This window comes from Trypanosoma conorhini (genome assembly GCF_003719485.1).
Source record: "Trypanosoma conorhini strain 025E chromosome Unknown Tco_14.4_contig_00552, whole genome shotgun sequence".
Taxonomy (NCBI): domain Eukaryota; phylum Euglenozoa; class Kinetoplastea; order Trypanosomatida; family Trypanosomatidae; genus Trypanosoma; species Trypanosoma conorhini.
The window spans coordinates 1-12,715 of NW_021704642.1; the positions used below are offsets into that span (position 1 = coordinate 1).

General features: G+C 57.5%; 5 protein-coding genes across 5 annotated transcripts, besides 22 other annotated features; all 5 read right to left on the reverse strand.

Moving 5' to 3' along the window:
* Positions 1-37: a microsatellite.
* Positions 38-54: a microsatellite.
* A 68-nt stretch (positions 55-122) lies between these two features.
* Positions 123-2,381, reverse strand: Tco025E_07296 (putative 6-phosphofructo-2-kinase/fructose-2,6-biphosphatase; the record flags this gene model as incomplete). The annotated part of the gene is made up of 1 exon (XM_029374162.1): positions 123-2,381. One exon carries the CDS (start codon positions 2,379-2,381, stop codon positions 123-125), a length of 2,259 nt encoding a protein of 752 aa, XP_029225716.1.
* Positions 2,382-2,387: 6 nt separating this feature from the next.
* Positions 2,388-2,425: a microsatellite.
* Positions 2,426-2,444: 19 nt separating this feature from the next.
* Positions 2,445-2,470: a microsatellite.
* Positions 2,471-2,694: 224 nt separating this feature from the next.
* Positions 2,695-2,736: a microsatellite.
* Positions 2,737-2,748: 12 nt separating this feature from the next.
* Positions 2,749-2,785: a microsatellite.
* Positions 2,786-2,788: 3 nt separating this feature from the next.
* Positions 2,789-2,825: a sequence feature (GA-rich).
* Positions 2,826-3,140: 315 nt separating this feature from the next.
* Positions 3,141-3,175: a microsatellite.
* A 138-nt stretch (positions 3,176-3,313) lies between these two features.
* Tco025E_07297 (chaperone protein DNAJ) lies at positions 3,314-4,411 on the reverse strand (the record flags this gene model as incomplete). The annotated part of the gene is made up of 1 exon (XM_029374163.1): positions 3,314-4,411. One exon carries the CDS (start codon positions 4,409-4,411, stop codon positions 3,314-3,316), a length of 1,098 nt encoding a protein of 365 aa, XP_029225717.1.
* A 270-nt stretch (positions 4,412-4,681) lies between these two features.
* Positions 4,682-4,727: a microsatellite.
* A 111-nt stretch (positions 4,728-4,838) lies between these two features.
* Positions 4,839-4,871: a sequence feature (A-rich).
* A 42-nt stretch (positions 4,872-4,913) lies between these two features.
* Positions 4,914-4,952: a microsatellite.
* Positions 4,953-5,076: 124 nt separating this feature from the next.
* Positions 5,077-5,143: a sequence feature (A-rich).
* A 20-nt stretch (positions 5,144-5,163) lies between these two features.
* Positions 5,164-5,190: a microsatellite.
* Positions 5,191-5,358: 168 nt separating this feature from the next.
* Positions 5,359-5,385: a microsatellite.
* A 98-nt stretch (positions 5,386-5,483) lies between these two features.
* Tco025E_07298 (ATPase AAA) lies at positions 5,484-8,135 on the reverse strand (the record flags this gene model as incomplete). The annotated part of the gene is made up of 1 exon (XM_029374164.1): positions 5,484-8,135. The coding sequence occupies one exon, from the start codon at positions 8,133-8,135 to the stop codon at positions 5,484-5,486; it is 2,652 nt and encodes an 883-aa protein (XP_029225718.1).
* Positions 8,136-8,211: 76 nt separating this feature from the next.
* Positions 8,212-8,259: a sequence feature (GA-rich).
* Positions 8,260-8,393: 134 nt separating this feature from the next.
* Positions 8,394-8,428: a microsatellite.
* A 227-nt stretch (positions 8,429-8,655) lies between these two features.
* Positions 8,656-10,326, reverse strand: Tco025E_07299 (uncharacterized protein; the record flags this gene model as incomplete). Its single annotated transcript, XM_029374165.1, has 1 exon — positions 8,656-10,326. One exon carries the CDS (start codon positions 10,324-10,326, stop codon positions 8,656-8,658), a length of 1,671 nt encoding a protein of 556 aa, XP_029225719.1.
* Positions 10,327-10,605: 279 nt separating this feature from the next.
* Positions 10,606-10,638: a microsatellite.
* A 242-nt stretch (positions 10,639-10,880) lies between these two features.
* Tco025E_07300 (uncharacterized protein) lies at positions 10,881-11,363 on the reverse strand (the record flags this gene model as incomplete). Its single annotated transcript, XM_029374166.1, has 1 exon — positions 10,881-11,363. The coding sequence occupies one exon, from the start codon at positions 11,361-11,363 to the stop codon at positions 10,881-10,883; it is 483 nt and encodes a 160-aa protein (XP_029225720.1).
* A 484-nt stretch (positions 11,364-11,847) lies between these two features.
* Positions 11,848-11,879: a microsatellite.
* A 94-nt stretch (positions 11,880-11,973) lies between these two features.
* Positions 11,974-12,028: a microsatellite.
* A 248-nt stretch (positions 12,029-12,276) lies between these two features.
* Positions 12,277-12,310: a microsatellite.
* A 44-nt stretch (positions 12,311-12,354) lies between these two features.
* Positions 12,355-12,398: a sequence feature (A-rich).
* A 280-nt stretch (positions 12,399-12,678) lies between these two features.
* Positions 12,679-12,696: a microsatellite.
* The last annotated feature ends 19 nt before the right edge of the window (positions 12,697-12,715 follow it).

Below are 12,715 nucleotides of genomic sequence, written 5' to 3' on the forward strand. Positions count from 1 at the left end.
TATATATATATATATATATATATATATATATATATATGTGTGTGTGTGTGTGTGCCTTTGATGGGGAGGGAGTGTAAGATTGGTACTTCTTATTCCTTTCATTTCGGCTCTTTCTGTTGGTTCTACTTACACTTTTCCTTTTGTGTATGTGGTTCACTCCCTTCTTCGCCCCACTGCAGAGCAAACTTCAGCTCATCCAGTGAGGCGATACCTTTGCTGTCGTATGTGCAGCGCCAGACGGTGCGGTGCGGCACCTCCAGCCGCACGCAGCTTTCCGCGGAGGTGCTGCCAAAGTACGAGAGCAGCGCCCGCAGAACAGCCTGATGCGCGACGACGACGACGATGCGGTCGGCATTTTCAAGCTGCATAATCACCGGCTCCAGCCGCAAGACTAAGTCCTGATAGCTCTCCCCCCCTGGGTAGCGAAAGGTGTACTTGTTGACTTTGCGGAAGTGATCAATCAGCGGGTGCCGCTCTCGCACCTCCGCATAAGTGAGTTCTTCGCAAATACCGGCGTGGATCTCGTTGAGGCTACTCCAGCGCACTGTTTTTATCCCCAGCAACCGTTCACTGCTCTCTACGGTCTGAATCGCACGGCGCAGCTGACTCGTCCAAAGCTCCACGTAATCCCGGCCCCCTTCACTTCCGTCCTTGCTTTCACTATTGCTAGCAGCACGCCTTTTCCCATCCGTGGCGTCGCGGCAGCGCTCCCTGTCTGTCTTCTTGCTGGCCTCCGCGGAGCAGTAGTCCTTCAGGGAGGCTAGAAAGCCCAGAATTTCATTGGCCCCCTTTTCTCCATTAGCGCTCAACGCGGAGTCCCCACCGATGCGGTCCTCAAGGTTATATAGCGACTCCCCGTGTCGGATAAAAAAAATGGGATGCTGCACCTTGTGCTGGGTCAGGCTCATGACATACGACACGATGCGACTCGCCGTGTAACCCGTCAGGCCGTGGACCTCAATATCCATCAAATTTCGTAGCTTCAAGTACCCCCTCTCGCGTTGCTTTCGCAGTTTGCACTTCTCCGGCCCCGCGGGATCGTCGTGCGACCCCTCGGGCAACGACGCCAAATCCTCAGAGGACTCCCAGTGACCACCACACGTCGAGGTGAGCGTCGTGTAGACCTCGTTGATGTACTCCACACGGCGCGCAAAGTCCTGCTGCGCCTCCGTCGCAGCCACCTCACGTGGGTACTCGGAGCTGTCCTTCACCTTCAGCTCATTGAACTTGTGGTTCAGCTGATGGCTCCGGACGACCTCCATGAAGAAAGTCTGCGAAGCCAATGGCGAGAAAAGCGCCTCCGCCTCATCTCGCAGCTCCTCCGTGGGGAAGTCATCGTTCACGACAAGCACCTCCCCGCCATGCGCGTAAAACGCCTTCGCATCGACGGCGTACCGCTCAAGCACGCAGCGATAGAGGCGACGTTCGACGCTATCCGGGTCAGAAATGAGTGCCCGAAAGTGCTCCGCGCAGACGTACCCCGTCGGCTGTGACGCCTCAGCTGACGGTAAGGGAAGCCCAGGCGATACCGAGGCCGCGGTGTCGGCCGTTTTTATTTGCTCCGCGTTTATTGCTGTGTCTTTTGCCATGTCGCAAGTTTCTGAGCTCTGCAATTGTTCCAGAGGGCACCCTGGATTAGACAGGGCACTTCTGAAGGGAGACGCGGGGCAATCAGACGACACCCCGGTGGAGGCGTCTAAATACTGACGGCACTTGTTGTACTCCATTAGCAGACGTCGCCATGCCACCTGAATATTCAACACTTTTGCTCGGCAGCCGTGCCACCCCAGAAGTCTACAGATTTTCTGCGCCAAAAATGTTTTCCCCCGCGCAGGGAGCCCCACCATGATGATGCAGAGCGACGCCTCACTTGCTTGGGAGGCACTGTTAAAGTACTCGGGCCCCTGATGCGTGATGGGGGTGGTGTAGTTGTCGAGCAGGGGGGTCAGCACCTGCAGAGCCGCGCTCGCGGGAGACAACGGGTCAGTCTGCGAAAAGGCACGATGAAGGTCTTCGCAGCATACCGACGAGGCCTTGCAATCGGATGTGCACGTGGAAGGCGGCTGAAGCTGCGGCGCGCCGTCTGTTGCCGGGCCGGGCGTCGTCGGGGACTCCTTTGCCTCCTTTGCCTCTCGCAGCTCCTTAAAATACTTCGCCTCACGCCAATGCCACTCGCTAAAGGGGCGGACTGGGCCCCCGATTAGCTTAAGCAGGAGTGACTCCGGCTCGTCGGCGTCGGCCACCTTCTTCCGTGCTTCATCTGCGGCGATGGCGGTCGTGGCGTCGTCGCCGGCGCGTGCCGTGGAGAGGGCGGACGCATCCAGGGCGGGGTCCGCCGCCCACCCGCCCGCGCCCGTGTTGACTCTCACGTCGGCGCTCATTTCGGGCAACAACGGCATACAAAAAAAACAACAACAACAACAACGCAATTTGCCCCCAAGCACTATATATATATATATGTGTGTATATACGCTGCCTACGTATGTGTGTGCGTGAGGGAGAGAGGGATAGAGGGCGATGTGTGGGAACTATTGCGGATATGCGATGCCAATGGAAAACACGTGTTTGCCCTCTTTACGCCGCTCCTATTCCCGGGACGCGAATTAGGCTCCTACAGCGCAGTTTCCACCAAGCCTCTCCTCCTACTGTGGCCCACAAAGACAAAGTACTGTGTGCAATGCAAAATATGTTGAGATATATATAAATATATATTTACTTATATATATATATATATATCGGCCCTCGCTGCACACACACACACACGGCACGGCACGACACTGACGGCGCAAAGGAGGACGGGAAAGAAGGAAGGAAGGAAAGAAAGAGCGCAAACATGTGTCTCGTACTACGGCCCTGCCCTGGCACAGGCGGCTTGCGTGGATGCAACAAGTAAGTGCGGCCACTGTGGGCTCTTTCTGGCAACCTCCTTTCTCTCCATCTCAACGCCCCGCATTTTTTTTTTTTGTCTCTTGTTGCCGCTGGAAAGGCAATCACAAAAGGAGCGCTTGGGAGAAAAAACAAAAACAAAATGACATCAGAAACACTCCAATACAATGTAACAAAATAAAAATGAAAAAAAGAGGAGTTGGGCGAGGGTGCGTCGGTGTTCTCCGCAGTATCGTGCGTCCACGGCAGCACCTTTTTTTTTTCTTTTATTACTCTTCCCTTTCCTTTTTTCATTCATTTTGCTAAACTCAACAAAACGCACGCACGTCCCCCAGCCTCACTGCTGCCCTCGTGCAGAAACACCCCACTATCTGCAGTGGGCTCTTGTGCTGGCCGTCGTTGCACCGCCGGCGACATGTTCAGGGCACTATTTTTCCGGCGCCTGCTTTTGGTCCCCATCCGCCCCGTTGCCCTCCCCACCCACGCCCTTCGAGACTACATATGTGGCCGGGGATTCTGTCGCGTAATAGTTCCACTGCGCCGCCCGCCGCCGTGAGACGGTTGCGTACACCATACACGCGACGGCAAACAGGGCGAAAGCAAAGATCCCCAGCACAAGCCGTTGGCCCACAGCGGCATCCACAACGGCGGCCTGCTGGGCCCGCTTCCTCATTTGCATGTAGCGCGCTTCCGACTCCGGGGCGAATGCGGCCGACGTCGACGCGAAGCTGCCGGAAGGGTACTGGGGGAAGCGGGTGTTGCCGGCCGCCCCATCCCCCAGGCCCCCTGTGCGTTGATACTCACGAAAGATGTGTTCCATCGCCGCCTGCGCCGAGTGACCCTGTGGTCCAAACATGAAGGAGAGCGCATGCCTAGTGCCCCTCCGCCGTCGGTCTGTCAGATTCCAAGGCGGGGCCTCCGCCCGCATCCTCTCCATGCGCGCTCTAAAAGTATTAAACTCTGCCGTTTTACTTCGGCCTCGGCCGGACTGCGCGCCACGGTCCATGCCCTGCGTTTCCTGACGTTGCTCTCGACGTCGGCCCTCGTATGCCCGCTGTGCACGCTGCTGTGCATCACCATCGACACGGGAGGCGGCCAAAATCATGCGCCGCTCCGCGCTGCTGTACCGCCGCAGCAACTGATACGCCTCCACCCCGCGCCGCATGTTTTCCGCGGCAGATGATTCATCCCGTGACACGTTCGCGTTGCCACCGCCACCGCCACGCGTTGGGTCGGCATCACCACTACACTTGTGAGGGTTGTCACTGTGGAGGACGTCGGGGTGGCTCGTCTTGGCGAGTTGCTGAAAGCGAGCCTTGATCTCGTCGTCTGTCGCGCTGTCAGGGAGGGCGAGGACGCGCAAAGCGGCGCGGAGCTCCTCCCCGGACACTGCGTGCGTCGAGGAGGCGCAGCGCGCGGCGCCAAACGTTACCGCCCACTCCCCGCCCACCCCACAGACACGCACTACTCCTCGAATTGCGGCCCCCGCCGTGGAGCAGCCGGCGCGCAAAACAGTTCGAGACATTGCAACGCGCTCCGGAAGGAACCCTACAGCCCGCACCGGCAAGATATATATATCTCTACAACGCCTGTGCTTGTATGCGTGCGTTCCCTACCGCCAGGGAAAAGGAAAGAAACGGGTGAAGTTCAATGGGTTCTGCGGGACACGGCGGAAAGGACGTCGTCCCCGTGCCCATCGCAGGCAGGTGAAGTTCGATGCAACCCCCCGTCTCGTGGCAGCCAGCCGGGTGGGGGATGCCGTCCCTCCAGGCTAATCGCCGTACAGACGGAAGAGAAGAAAAAAAAAGGCAAAAACACAAACAAACAAACAAATCAATACAGTCGCACGTACACATAAACGCAGGGATAGAAAAATGTACACGAAGGCGTTCCCATTGCACACGCGTGGCAACTGCGGCAGCCCAGGCGCCGAACCACAGAAGAGGGGAAGGAAAAAAACAACAACAATAACAAACAAAAAAAAAGGAGGCATTCAAGCTGCTTCAGCGACGGGGTCTCACTTACGCGAAGAAGAAGAAGAAGAAATGAAGAAAAAAAAAAAGAAGGCGTGTACATCAGCAAACCGCCGTGGTCCCATTTTAAGGCTGTCGCAGCAAACAGCAAAATGAAGAGAAGGAAAGACGTAGAAGAAAAAAAAAGGAAGGAGGGTGCCAATAATTTCGTATAGAAAAAAGAAAAGACAATGGGAGAAGGAAGGAAAAAGAAAAGCAAAAACAGACAGACAAACAAAAAAAAAAGCCCAACAGCAGCAAGCTAAATAATGATAATGATAATGATAATTATTGTTATTAAGCGACCCGTGTGAGAAACACTGTTCCATTATCCTTATTGCTCAACAGGTATCTGGCGTCGCCCCACTCACTACACATTTTCTTTTTAGTTGCGCATAAACTAAACTCGTTCTGGTATTCAGTTACATACTCGGAGAGTATACATATATAAATACCAGTCTATATATATATATATATATATATATATGTAGACTGGTATCATGCTACACACATTCATGGAGTTGGCTTCACCTGCTTGCCTTCTTGTCGGCGCACCTGCGTACCCCTACTCGCTTGAGATGTTATTTACATGACACCTTCTCTCATGAGGAGTGAGAAAGGTTCGACCTCCGCCAAGCCGCCGATGTCCTCCTCCGTCGTGTCAGCAGGGGCCACCAGCCGACAAACCCCTCGCAGCTCCTTTGGATGCTGAAAGGTCACAAGAGTAAAGTGTCGCATGTTGAAGAAAAAACGCTTTGTGGTCTTTTGAATCACAGGCTGTGACGGGTCTCGCCGCCGTGCGAGGTTCAAAAAGGAGGCTTTTGTAATCTGCACCCGCGCCACGTGGCGGCTGCGGCAGGGACTCTTCAGCTCCTGATTCCCGTCGGGCAGGGACGGCGAGTTTCGCTCGGGGTGGTTGTACTCCACGCGACGGAGGTACAGCGGGTGGAGGTCGTTGGCGCGGGCCAGGCGGATGACCACCTCGGTGCGGTACTCCGCTCGGAGCGGGACCAGGGTTATCGTGACGACGGAGGCCGTCACTGCATCCGCGGGAATTTGGGCAAAATCCACGCGATTCACAAAAAAGTGGCGCTGCAAACTGCCACGCTCGGCATGTGCGTCGAACGCGAGTGTAGGGCCCTGTGAGGAGGACAACGGCGTGCGCTCCGGCGCCACACCCGCCGAGCAAAGCAGCTCCTCCGTCGGAGAATGTAGAGAGCCCGTGGAATTAGCATGACGGAGCGAGTGTGCAGAGACGCCCGCCAGAGACGCGCCGCTTGCAAAGGCGCGTGTTCCTGTCGCCAAAAACGCCATATGTGCAACCCCCTCCTCCTCACACCCCTTCTCCTCTTCCCCTTTGCGCTCTGGAGACGACCCCACTGACGTGGGTGGCGGAGGCGGCGGAGGCGGCAGAGGCGATGGCAGTGACGGCTGCGGTGGCGCCGCCGGTTTGGCGGTTGGGACCGTCGTCGCCCTGGACGAGGCCGCAGTGGCGGTGGCGCTGGTGGTAGTGGAGGACGCAGACACCGCCGTGATGCCTTCCACCGTGGGAATGCCCGTCACACAGCCAATGAACTCCGCCACACGCATCATTTTCTTCTCAAAATCGGTGTCCTCGTTATGCACCACAGAGACGAGGTAGTGGCCGCGCCATGCATTCAACGTCAAGCCGTCCTGGCGTCGTGCCTCAGCTATCCCCTCGAAACGAGCCGCGTTGTTTGCAAGCGTGTAGAATTCCTCTGCACCGATGGCCGCCGTCACCAAGTGGACCACCGCGTCATAGCGAGCATCGCTTAACTCCTCGTTACTATATCCAGTGATCTTCAGAATTGCATTCCACTCTTCCTCCGAGCAGTACGCGCTACCGTCCATGGTGCCACGGTCATAGAGGATCAGCGATGGCCGAGAACGCATCGACGCCAACTCGTAAAAGGCATCCTCCAGCATCATCATCATCTGCAGAATAACACGCTGCTGCCTAATACGCTCCTCTTGGGTGTTAAGTATCAGGTTTACACCCCCAGCATGCAACAAGGTTGCCACCTCTGGGACACAAAATACATTAAAGTTAAGCTTTTCAAACACCCGGCGAAGGTACGAGAGGCAGGAGGTCTTTCCACTACACGGTCCACCCGTGATAACCACGCGATAGATGGGGTCATCCAGCAGACTCATGGTGGAGGGAATGGAGTGCGTCAAGTGTGATCTACTGCCCTCCTCCTCGGCGCTTTCCTCCTTGTGCGACGAGGAGGTGCCCTGTAGATGCTGCAGTATTGAACGACACCGAACCGAAGCCACAGAGGGAAGTCGTGTAATAATCGCGCCACTGTAGCTATGGTAAAAGTGTCGTTTTGAGAAAACGGCGTCGCTCTGGGATAAGGAGCGGAGCTGCACATTGGCGTCAGAGGAATCCACGCCACTGTGGGCCTGCCTATCTGAACCGTCCTCCACCGACATGGATCGACCTGCCTGCTGCGTCGAGGTTAAGGTGGATTGCTTTTGCGGCGGCGCCAGTGCGCTACTATTATTATTCTTGCTGCTGTTGCCGGGGTTGCTGTTAGCTCCCCTCTCCCGCCCGCGTACCTCATCGTCGCTCTGCGACACCGCGCCGTCGTCAAAGAGGCCGTCCAAGGTGCTGACGCTGCTTGCGTCATCGTCCATTGGGCCGAGAGACGAGGAAGGTGCGTACCGCTCCGTCTTCCCCGCACTCTCGCTGCCGCGCTGTGGGAGCTCGCGGCTGTCGTCCCCCGCCGCCGCCTCGCCCCCTCGTTCCTCCTCCGCCGCCGCCGCCGCCGCCGCCGGGCCGCTCCCCCCGAGCGGGTCGTCGCACAGGCCCTCCGCCCCCAGGCAGGACTTCAGGATGAGGTTAATGGAGCTGGCGCGGGAGCCGTCCTGGCCCAGCCGCCGCGCCGCCAGCGACCGCAACGAAACCAAACCGGGCGGCAGCTCGACCCCCGAGTTTGAGCGTCGCGACGTGCGCCGCCTCTGCCCACCACACGCGTCGTCCTGCTGTGAGCGCCTCCGCCCGGAGAACGTGGCCGCGGCCCCCCCATCGCCAAGGGAAAACAAAGACGTAGACCCCGCGTGCAGCGCGCAGCCGCGCCGCCGCGCGTCCTCCGGCCCGTTCTTCCTGGCGAAGTATGCGAAGGTGGCGGTGGCGCCCACGGCGACCCCGAGCAGCAGGGATGCAGCGATCAGCCGGGGCGTGGAGGCAACGGGAGAGGCGCCTGCTTCCATTCCAGCCACGCCTCTGCTCGCGCCCTTGTAGCGGCAAAGGAATAACGGTGTATTCTGTCAAACTTACAGCAGCAGCAAGAAGAGAGAGAGGAAATGAAAAAAAAAGAGAGAGAATAATAACAGAGCGTCCCGCATTCACGCTCAAAGGTTTGAATGGATGGGGAAAGCACTTAAAATGCAGCAATAGCACACTACGAATAAAAATACAGCTACGGCCTCATCCCACGTGTAGGAAAACGCATAAGAAAGAAGAGACGCGTATGTGGTGTGTGTGTGTGTGTGTGTGTGTCTGTTACAGACGATTCCCAGCGATGTCACACAACGCCCCAGGATAAGGCCAAAATAAGAAGCACGGGAAATTTGTACTTTGACTCACACACCATCTGTATCCTCTTTCGTCCATTTGCTTTTTTTTTGCCACGCTGCTTTGGTGTTATTTCAATATACAGCTACCTTCCCCTCCCCGTTTTTTTTTCGCACACACATCCGCCCTTCTCTCTCTCTCTGCTTTCACCCTGCTCTACACACGACGGAATGCGCCCTCCGCTTCGCACAATGACGATAATCCGCCCGCGCAATCCGCAGCCTCGCCGGTATCCTTCCCCCGGCGCGGCGACGGAGCTGCGGCGTTGAGCTGCGCCAACTCTGCTGCCGCCCTCCACGGCGTCACCGGACGGCCATCACGGCGCTGGCAGCGTGGAACTGAAGCTGCCCCGCCGACATGCGTGGTGTCGGCGCGGCCGCCAAGTCTCTCCGCATCTGGCGAGGTGAAGTCGCGAAAATACACATCTGCCCCGTCAGACGACTGCAACGCCGCCACGGCGGACTCAAGTTCCCGCTGGAACTGATCGACGGCCCGCCGTTGACCGCGAATAACCATCTCCATCCCATTTGACGCAGCGCTGGCTCCTTTTTCGCTTTCGACCCCGCCTCCCCCTGCAGAGGAACGGGAGAGGTACGGATTGGCCTCCAGGTGCTGCTGGTACTGCAAGCTGAGGCCAAGCGCCCGCGCGCGCTGGCGCAAACCGCGGCTCCCGCCCTCCCGCTCCGCCGCAGCGGCGCTTCTTACGCTGCAATGGAGGTGCCCACCGCACCCGGCCGCACCTTCGCCTGCGTCCCTGCACATCGCCTGGTGTAGCGACCTCAGGGTGCCCGGAGGGAAGGCAAAGACCCGCGACACAGTGGCGTTCGGGTCGTCCTCATCCTCCTCCTCCCCTTTGCCCACGCCCCTCTCCATGGGTTTACTGCCGAAGCAAACTCCCTCCGTTTCCAGCGACGGTGGCCGCTTCACTGCACGCAGTCTTCTAGCGCAGTGCTGCTCCCAACGAAATCGGTTACACGTCGGAATGGCAGCCCCGGTCACGTCGCCATCTACCTCAAGCACTGGAAGGCGCAACCCGCACTCCCGCACCTCCGCGCGCAGACTGTGAATGCTCTCCATCTGCTCCAAATACTTCCTCTCGGCGGCGGAAACAAACAACTCACGCCGTCGGTAGTCCCACACACGCCGCTGGGCCTCCTGCAACTTAAGCCGCAGCGTATTGCACACCGTCTCCTCTGCCCGGAGTTCTCTACCACGCTCCTCCTGGTTTTTTTCCTCCATGAGAATCCCGGCGTAGAGGGCACGGAGTGCTTCCTCCTTCGCAGAGTTATTTAGCCGGCACATAGCCGTCTCCTCCTCTAACTTGCGTACCTGGCAGAGAAGTTGCTCCTGCACAGACACAAGCAGGCCGTCTACCACCTCCGCATTGCCCCCAGGCGCATCTTTGCCCACCGCATGCGGCGGCGGCGTCGATAAATCCGAATACAGCTGCGTTAGCACCTTCGTCTTCCCAGAGCGGACCTGGGCCTCCAGCTCCGCCACCGCGCGCCGCTGCGCGTACACCTCCTCCTGCGCCATGCCCACGCGACGCCGCAGTTCCTGCAAATCCTGCAACAAACTCGTATCCTCGCGTGGGGGCGGAGGCGTTCCTGCCACTTTCATCACGTCCAGGTTTGGAATGACAAGCATTGGGCTTTGCATGAACTCGGCAATGCTGGAGTGCTGTCGTCCGCCAGCGGCGGACGCCCCCGTTGCGGGCGACGGTGTGTCGCCCCTCGTGGGGTGAGGCGGCGGCGAGGCGGACGACGGCACCGGCGGTGAACTCCACGGCGCCCGCGGAGACGCGCTTGGCCCCAGTTCCCCGGGCATCGCGAGGCACCGCCCGTCGGGACGCACCCTGCACAACCCTCCCCCGGGGGAAGATGCATAAAAATATTAATGCGTTTTCGACGCAGGTAGGGGGGAAGTGAGGGAAATTAAGCAAAAAAAAAATAAAAAGTAAAAGATGAGGAGCGATAAAATTATTACGGAATAACTCCAATGGAAAAGAGGAGGGGGAGAGAGGAATCAGCGCCGGGCGCGAGCCAGCGGTAACTGAGGCACACTGCCCCCAATGATCCGTGTAACGACGGGGGTCCAAATGCGCGCATATATATCCGTATATATGTATACATATATATAAACACAAACAGAAAAAGGGTTCATAGCTGCGCGGTGACGTTGTATTTTGCTCCCTTCCTCCCACTGCATGTTCGTTTTTCTGTCATTCTCACTCAACAACAAGAGCAGTGGCAGAAAACTTACTACAAATCCCAGTAAACATCTTTTGCGCGGGAGCGGCACCCCCACACAAGGTGTTATTTTCCCTTTTATCTCGTGTATCGTTTGCTGTTTTCCTTCCGCCCTGTAGTAACCACAGGTGCTTAATGAAACCGTGTCCCGCAGTAGCAATGCTCCTTTGTGCAGGGAGGATGCTTCCGGTGGTGGTGGCGGCGGCGGCGGTGGTGCTGGCCATCATCGCTGTGCCTGCAGGCGGAATGATCTCCATCCTCGCCCTCGTGAAAGTCGTGAGGATGAACGTCGCCTCGCCTTTCACCGCCGTCAGCACACGCGCTGCTGCTGCCGCTGCTGCTGCTCTCGTCACTGCTGCTGCTCTCGTCACTGCTGCTGCTCTCCCCGAAAAGTTTCTTCTTATGAAAGACGCAGCAACTTTTACTTACGCGCTGGTTAGTATGTTCCCGTACGTCCCTCACCCATGAAACACGACGCCTCAGACGCCCTCCGTGCTCCGCTGGTGCGGGTTGCAGGTGAAGCGTTACCACTCTGCGTGGCACTAACTCCTCTTCCGTGCCTCGTTCGCCGACCGCTGGCGGATCAGCCTGGCGAGTCAAGGACAACGGCAGCATTGTCGTGCCCTTCCCCTGCCTTCCCGCGTCACGTGTCGCGTATTCGATGAACCGTCCTTTTATCCTTGGCTGTGCTTCGTCGCGTGCACCACCCGCGCCCCTTTTTCCCCCTGCGCCCCTGTGCAATGTACAGGGAGTCCACGGTGGTCCGCGACGCACTGGCGGTGGTAGTGGCTTATGTCGCTGCCGATATATTTAGCTGCCGCCACCCCCTTCGCACGCACCTGCGTGTTGGCGACCCACTTTTATTTACTTGCGTCGCCGTAGAAAACTGAGGCAGAGAAATGCGTCGTACTGACCCTGCACGCTTAAGAGGGGTGGGTGTGCGTGGTTGCGAGTCATGGAGAGAAGAGGAAAGAAGAGGTGAAGTGGCTGGCGCTCGCCTTGAAACAGTGTTTGCAGGCACACCGTCCCCCCGCGGAGCCGCACGCGGAGGCGCGTCGGGAAGCAGAAGTCGCCCCGGCGAACACCTCAAGCAGCGATCATACAAATTACAAATATATATATATATATATACACCGTGGGACGCACCCGCCCGCAGGAAACGAGGCAGACGCCGGGGACCGCGCCCCACCAACTCGTCGTGTCGCCGGCGAGCCCGGAGTTGTTTCCGCCCCCGCCGCCGTCGTCGTCTCGGACGCGCGTTTACCCCGCCGCCCCCCGCCCCAAAGAAACAATACGCAAAAAAAAAGGAAAGAAAGAGAACGAGCATATATTTTTCTTTTCGTCCCCCCTCCCACGCGGCCCTCATCGAGACACACGCGTGGCCGTCGTCCCCCCAGCGGCTCCCTCCCCGCCACGACGCCCATCGCGTCGCACAGGCGGCCCGCCGCACGCTTCGCGGCCGCTGAGAAAACCCCCCACGCAGGCCACAAATGACGCCAGTAAAACAAACGCCACACGCACAGACAAGTATATATATATACATATAAACATATATATAAATAAAAGAAAAAACCCACAAGTGAAGGGGGCGAGAAGTGTGAAATGAAAACACAAACACAGAAACAAAAACAAAAAGGAACAAAAACAAAAGGATTTAGCACCGCAAAAAGGCAGGGAAAAGGGGGGCAAACACCCCAATACCGGGAATTAACGGCAATCGAAGGAAAGCCACGCATCATCGTGCCCTAAATCACGAGCGCTCTGCGCGGCTTTTTTTCGCTACCTCTTTTTGTTTTCTCGTCTCTCTCCCCGTGCGTGCCCTTCACAATTATTCTCCCTCTTTAAACGCAACGCAACACCAGAAGCAGTCGCACATATGCCAACAGCAGAAATGCGTCACGGGGTTAGGGATAAGTGTGAGGGGGATGCGTATATATATATATATATAACAGAGAGAGAGAAAGAAG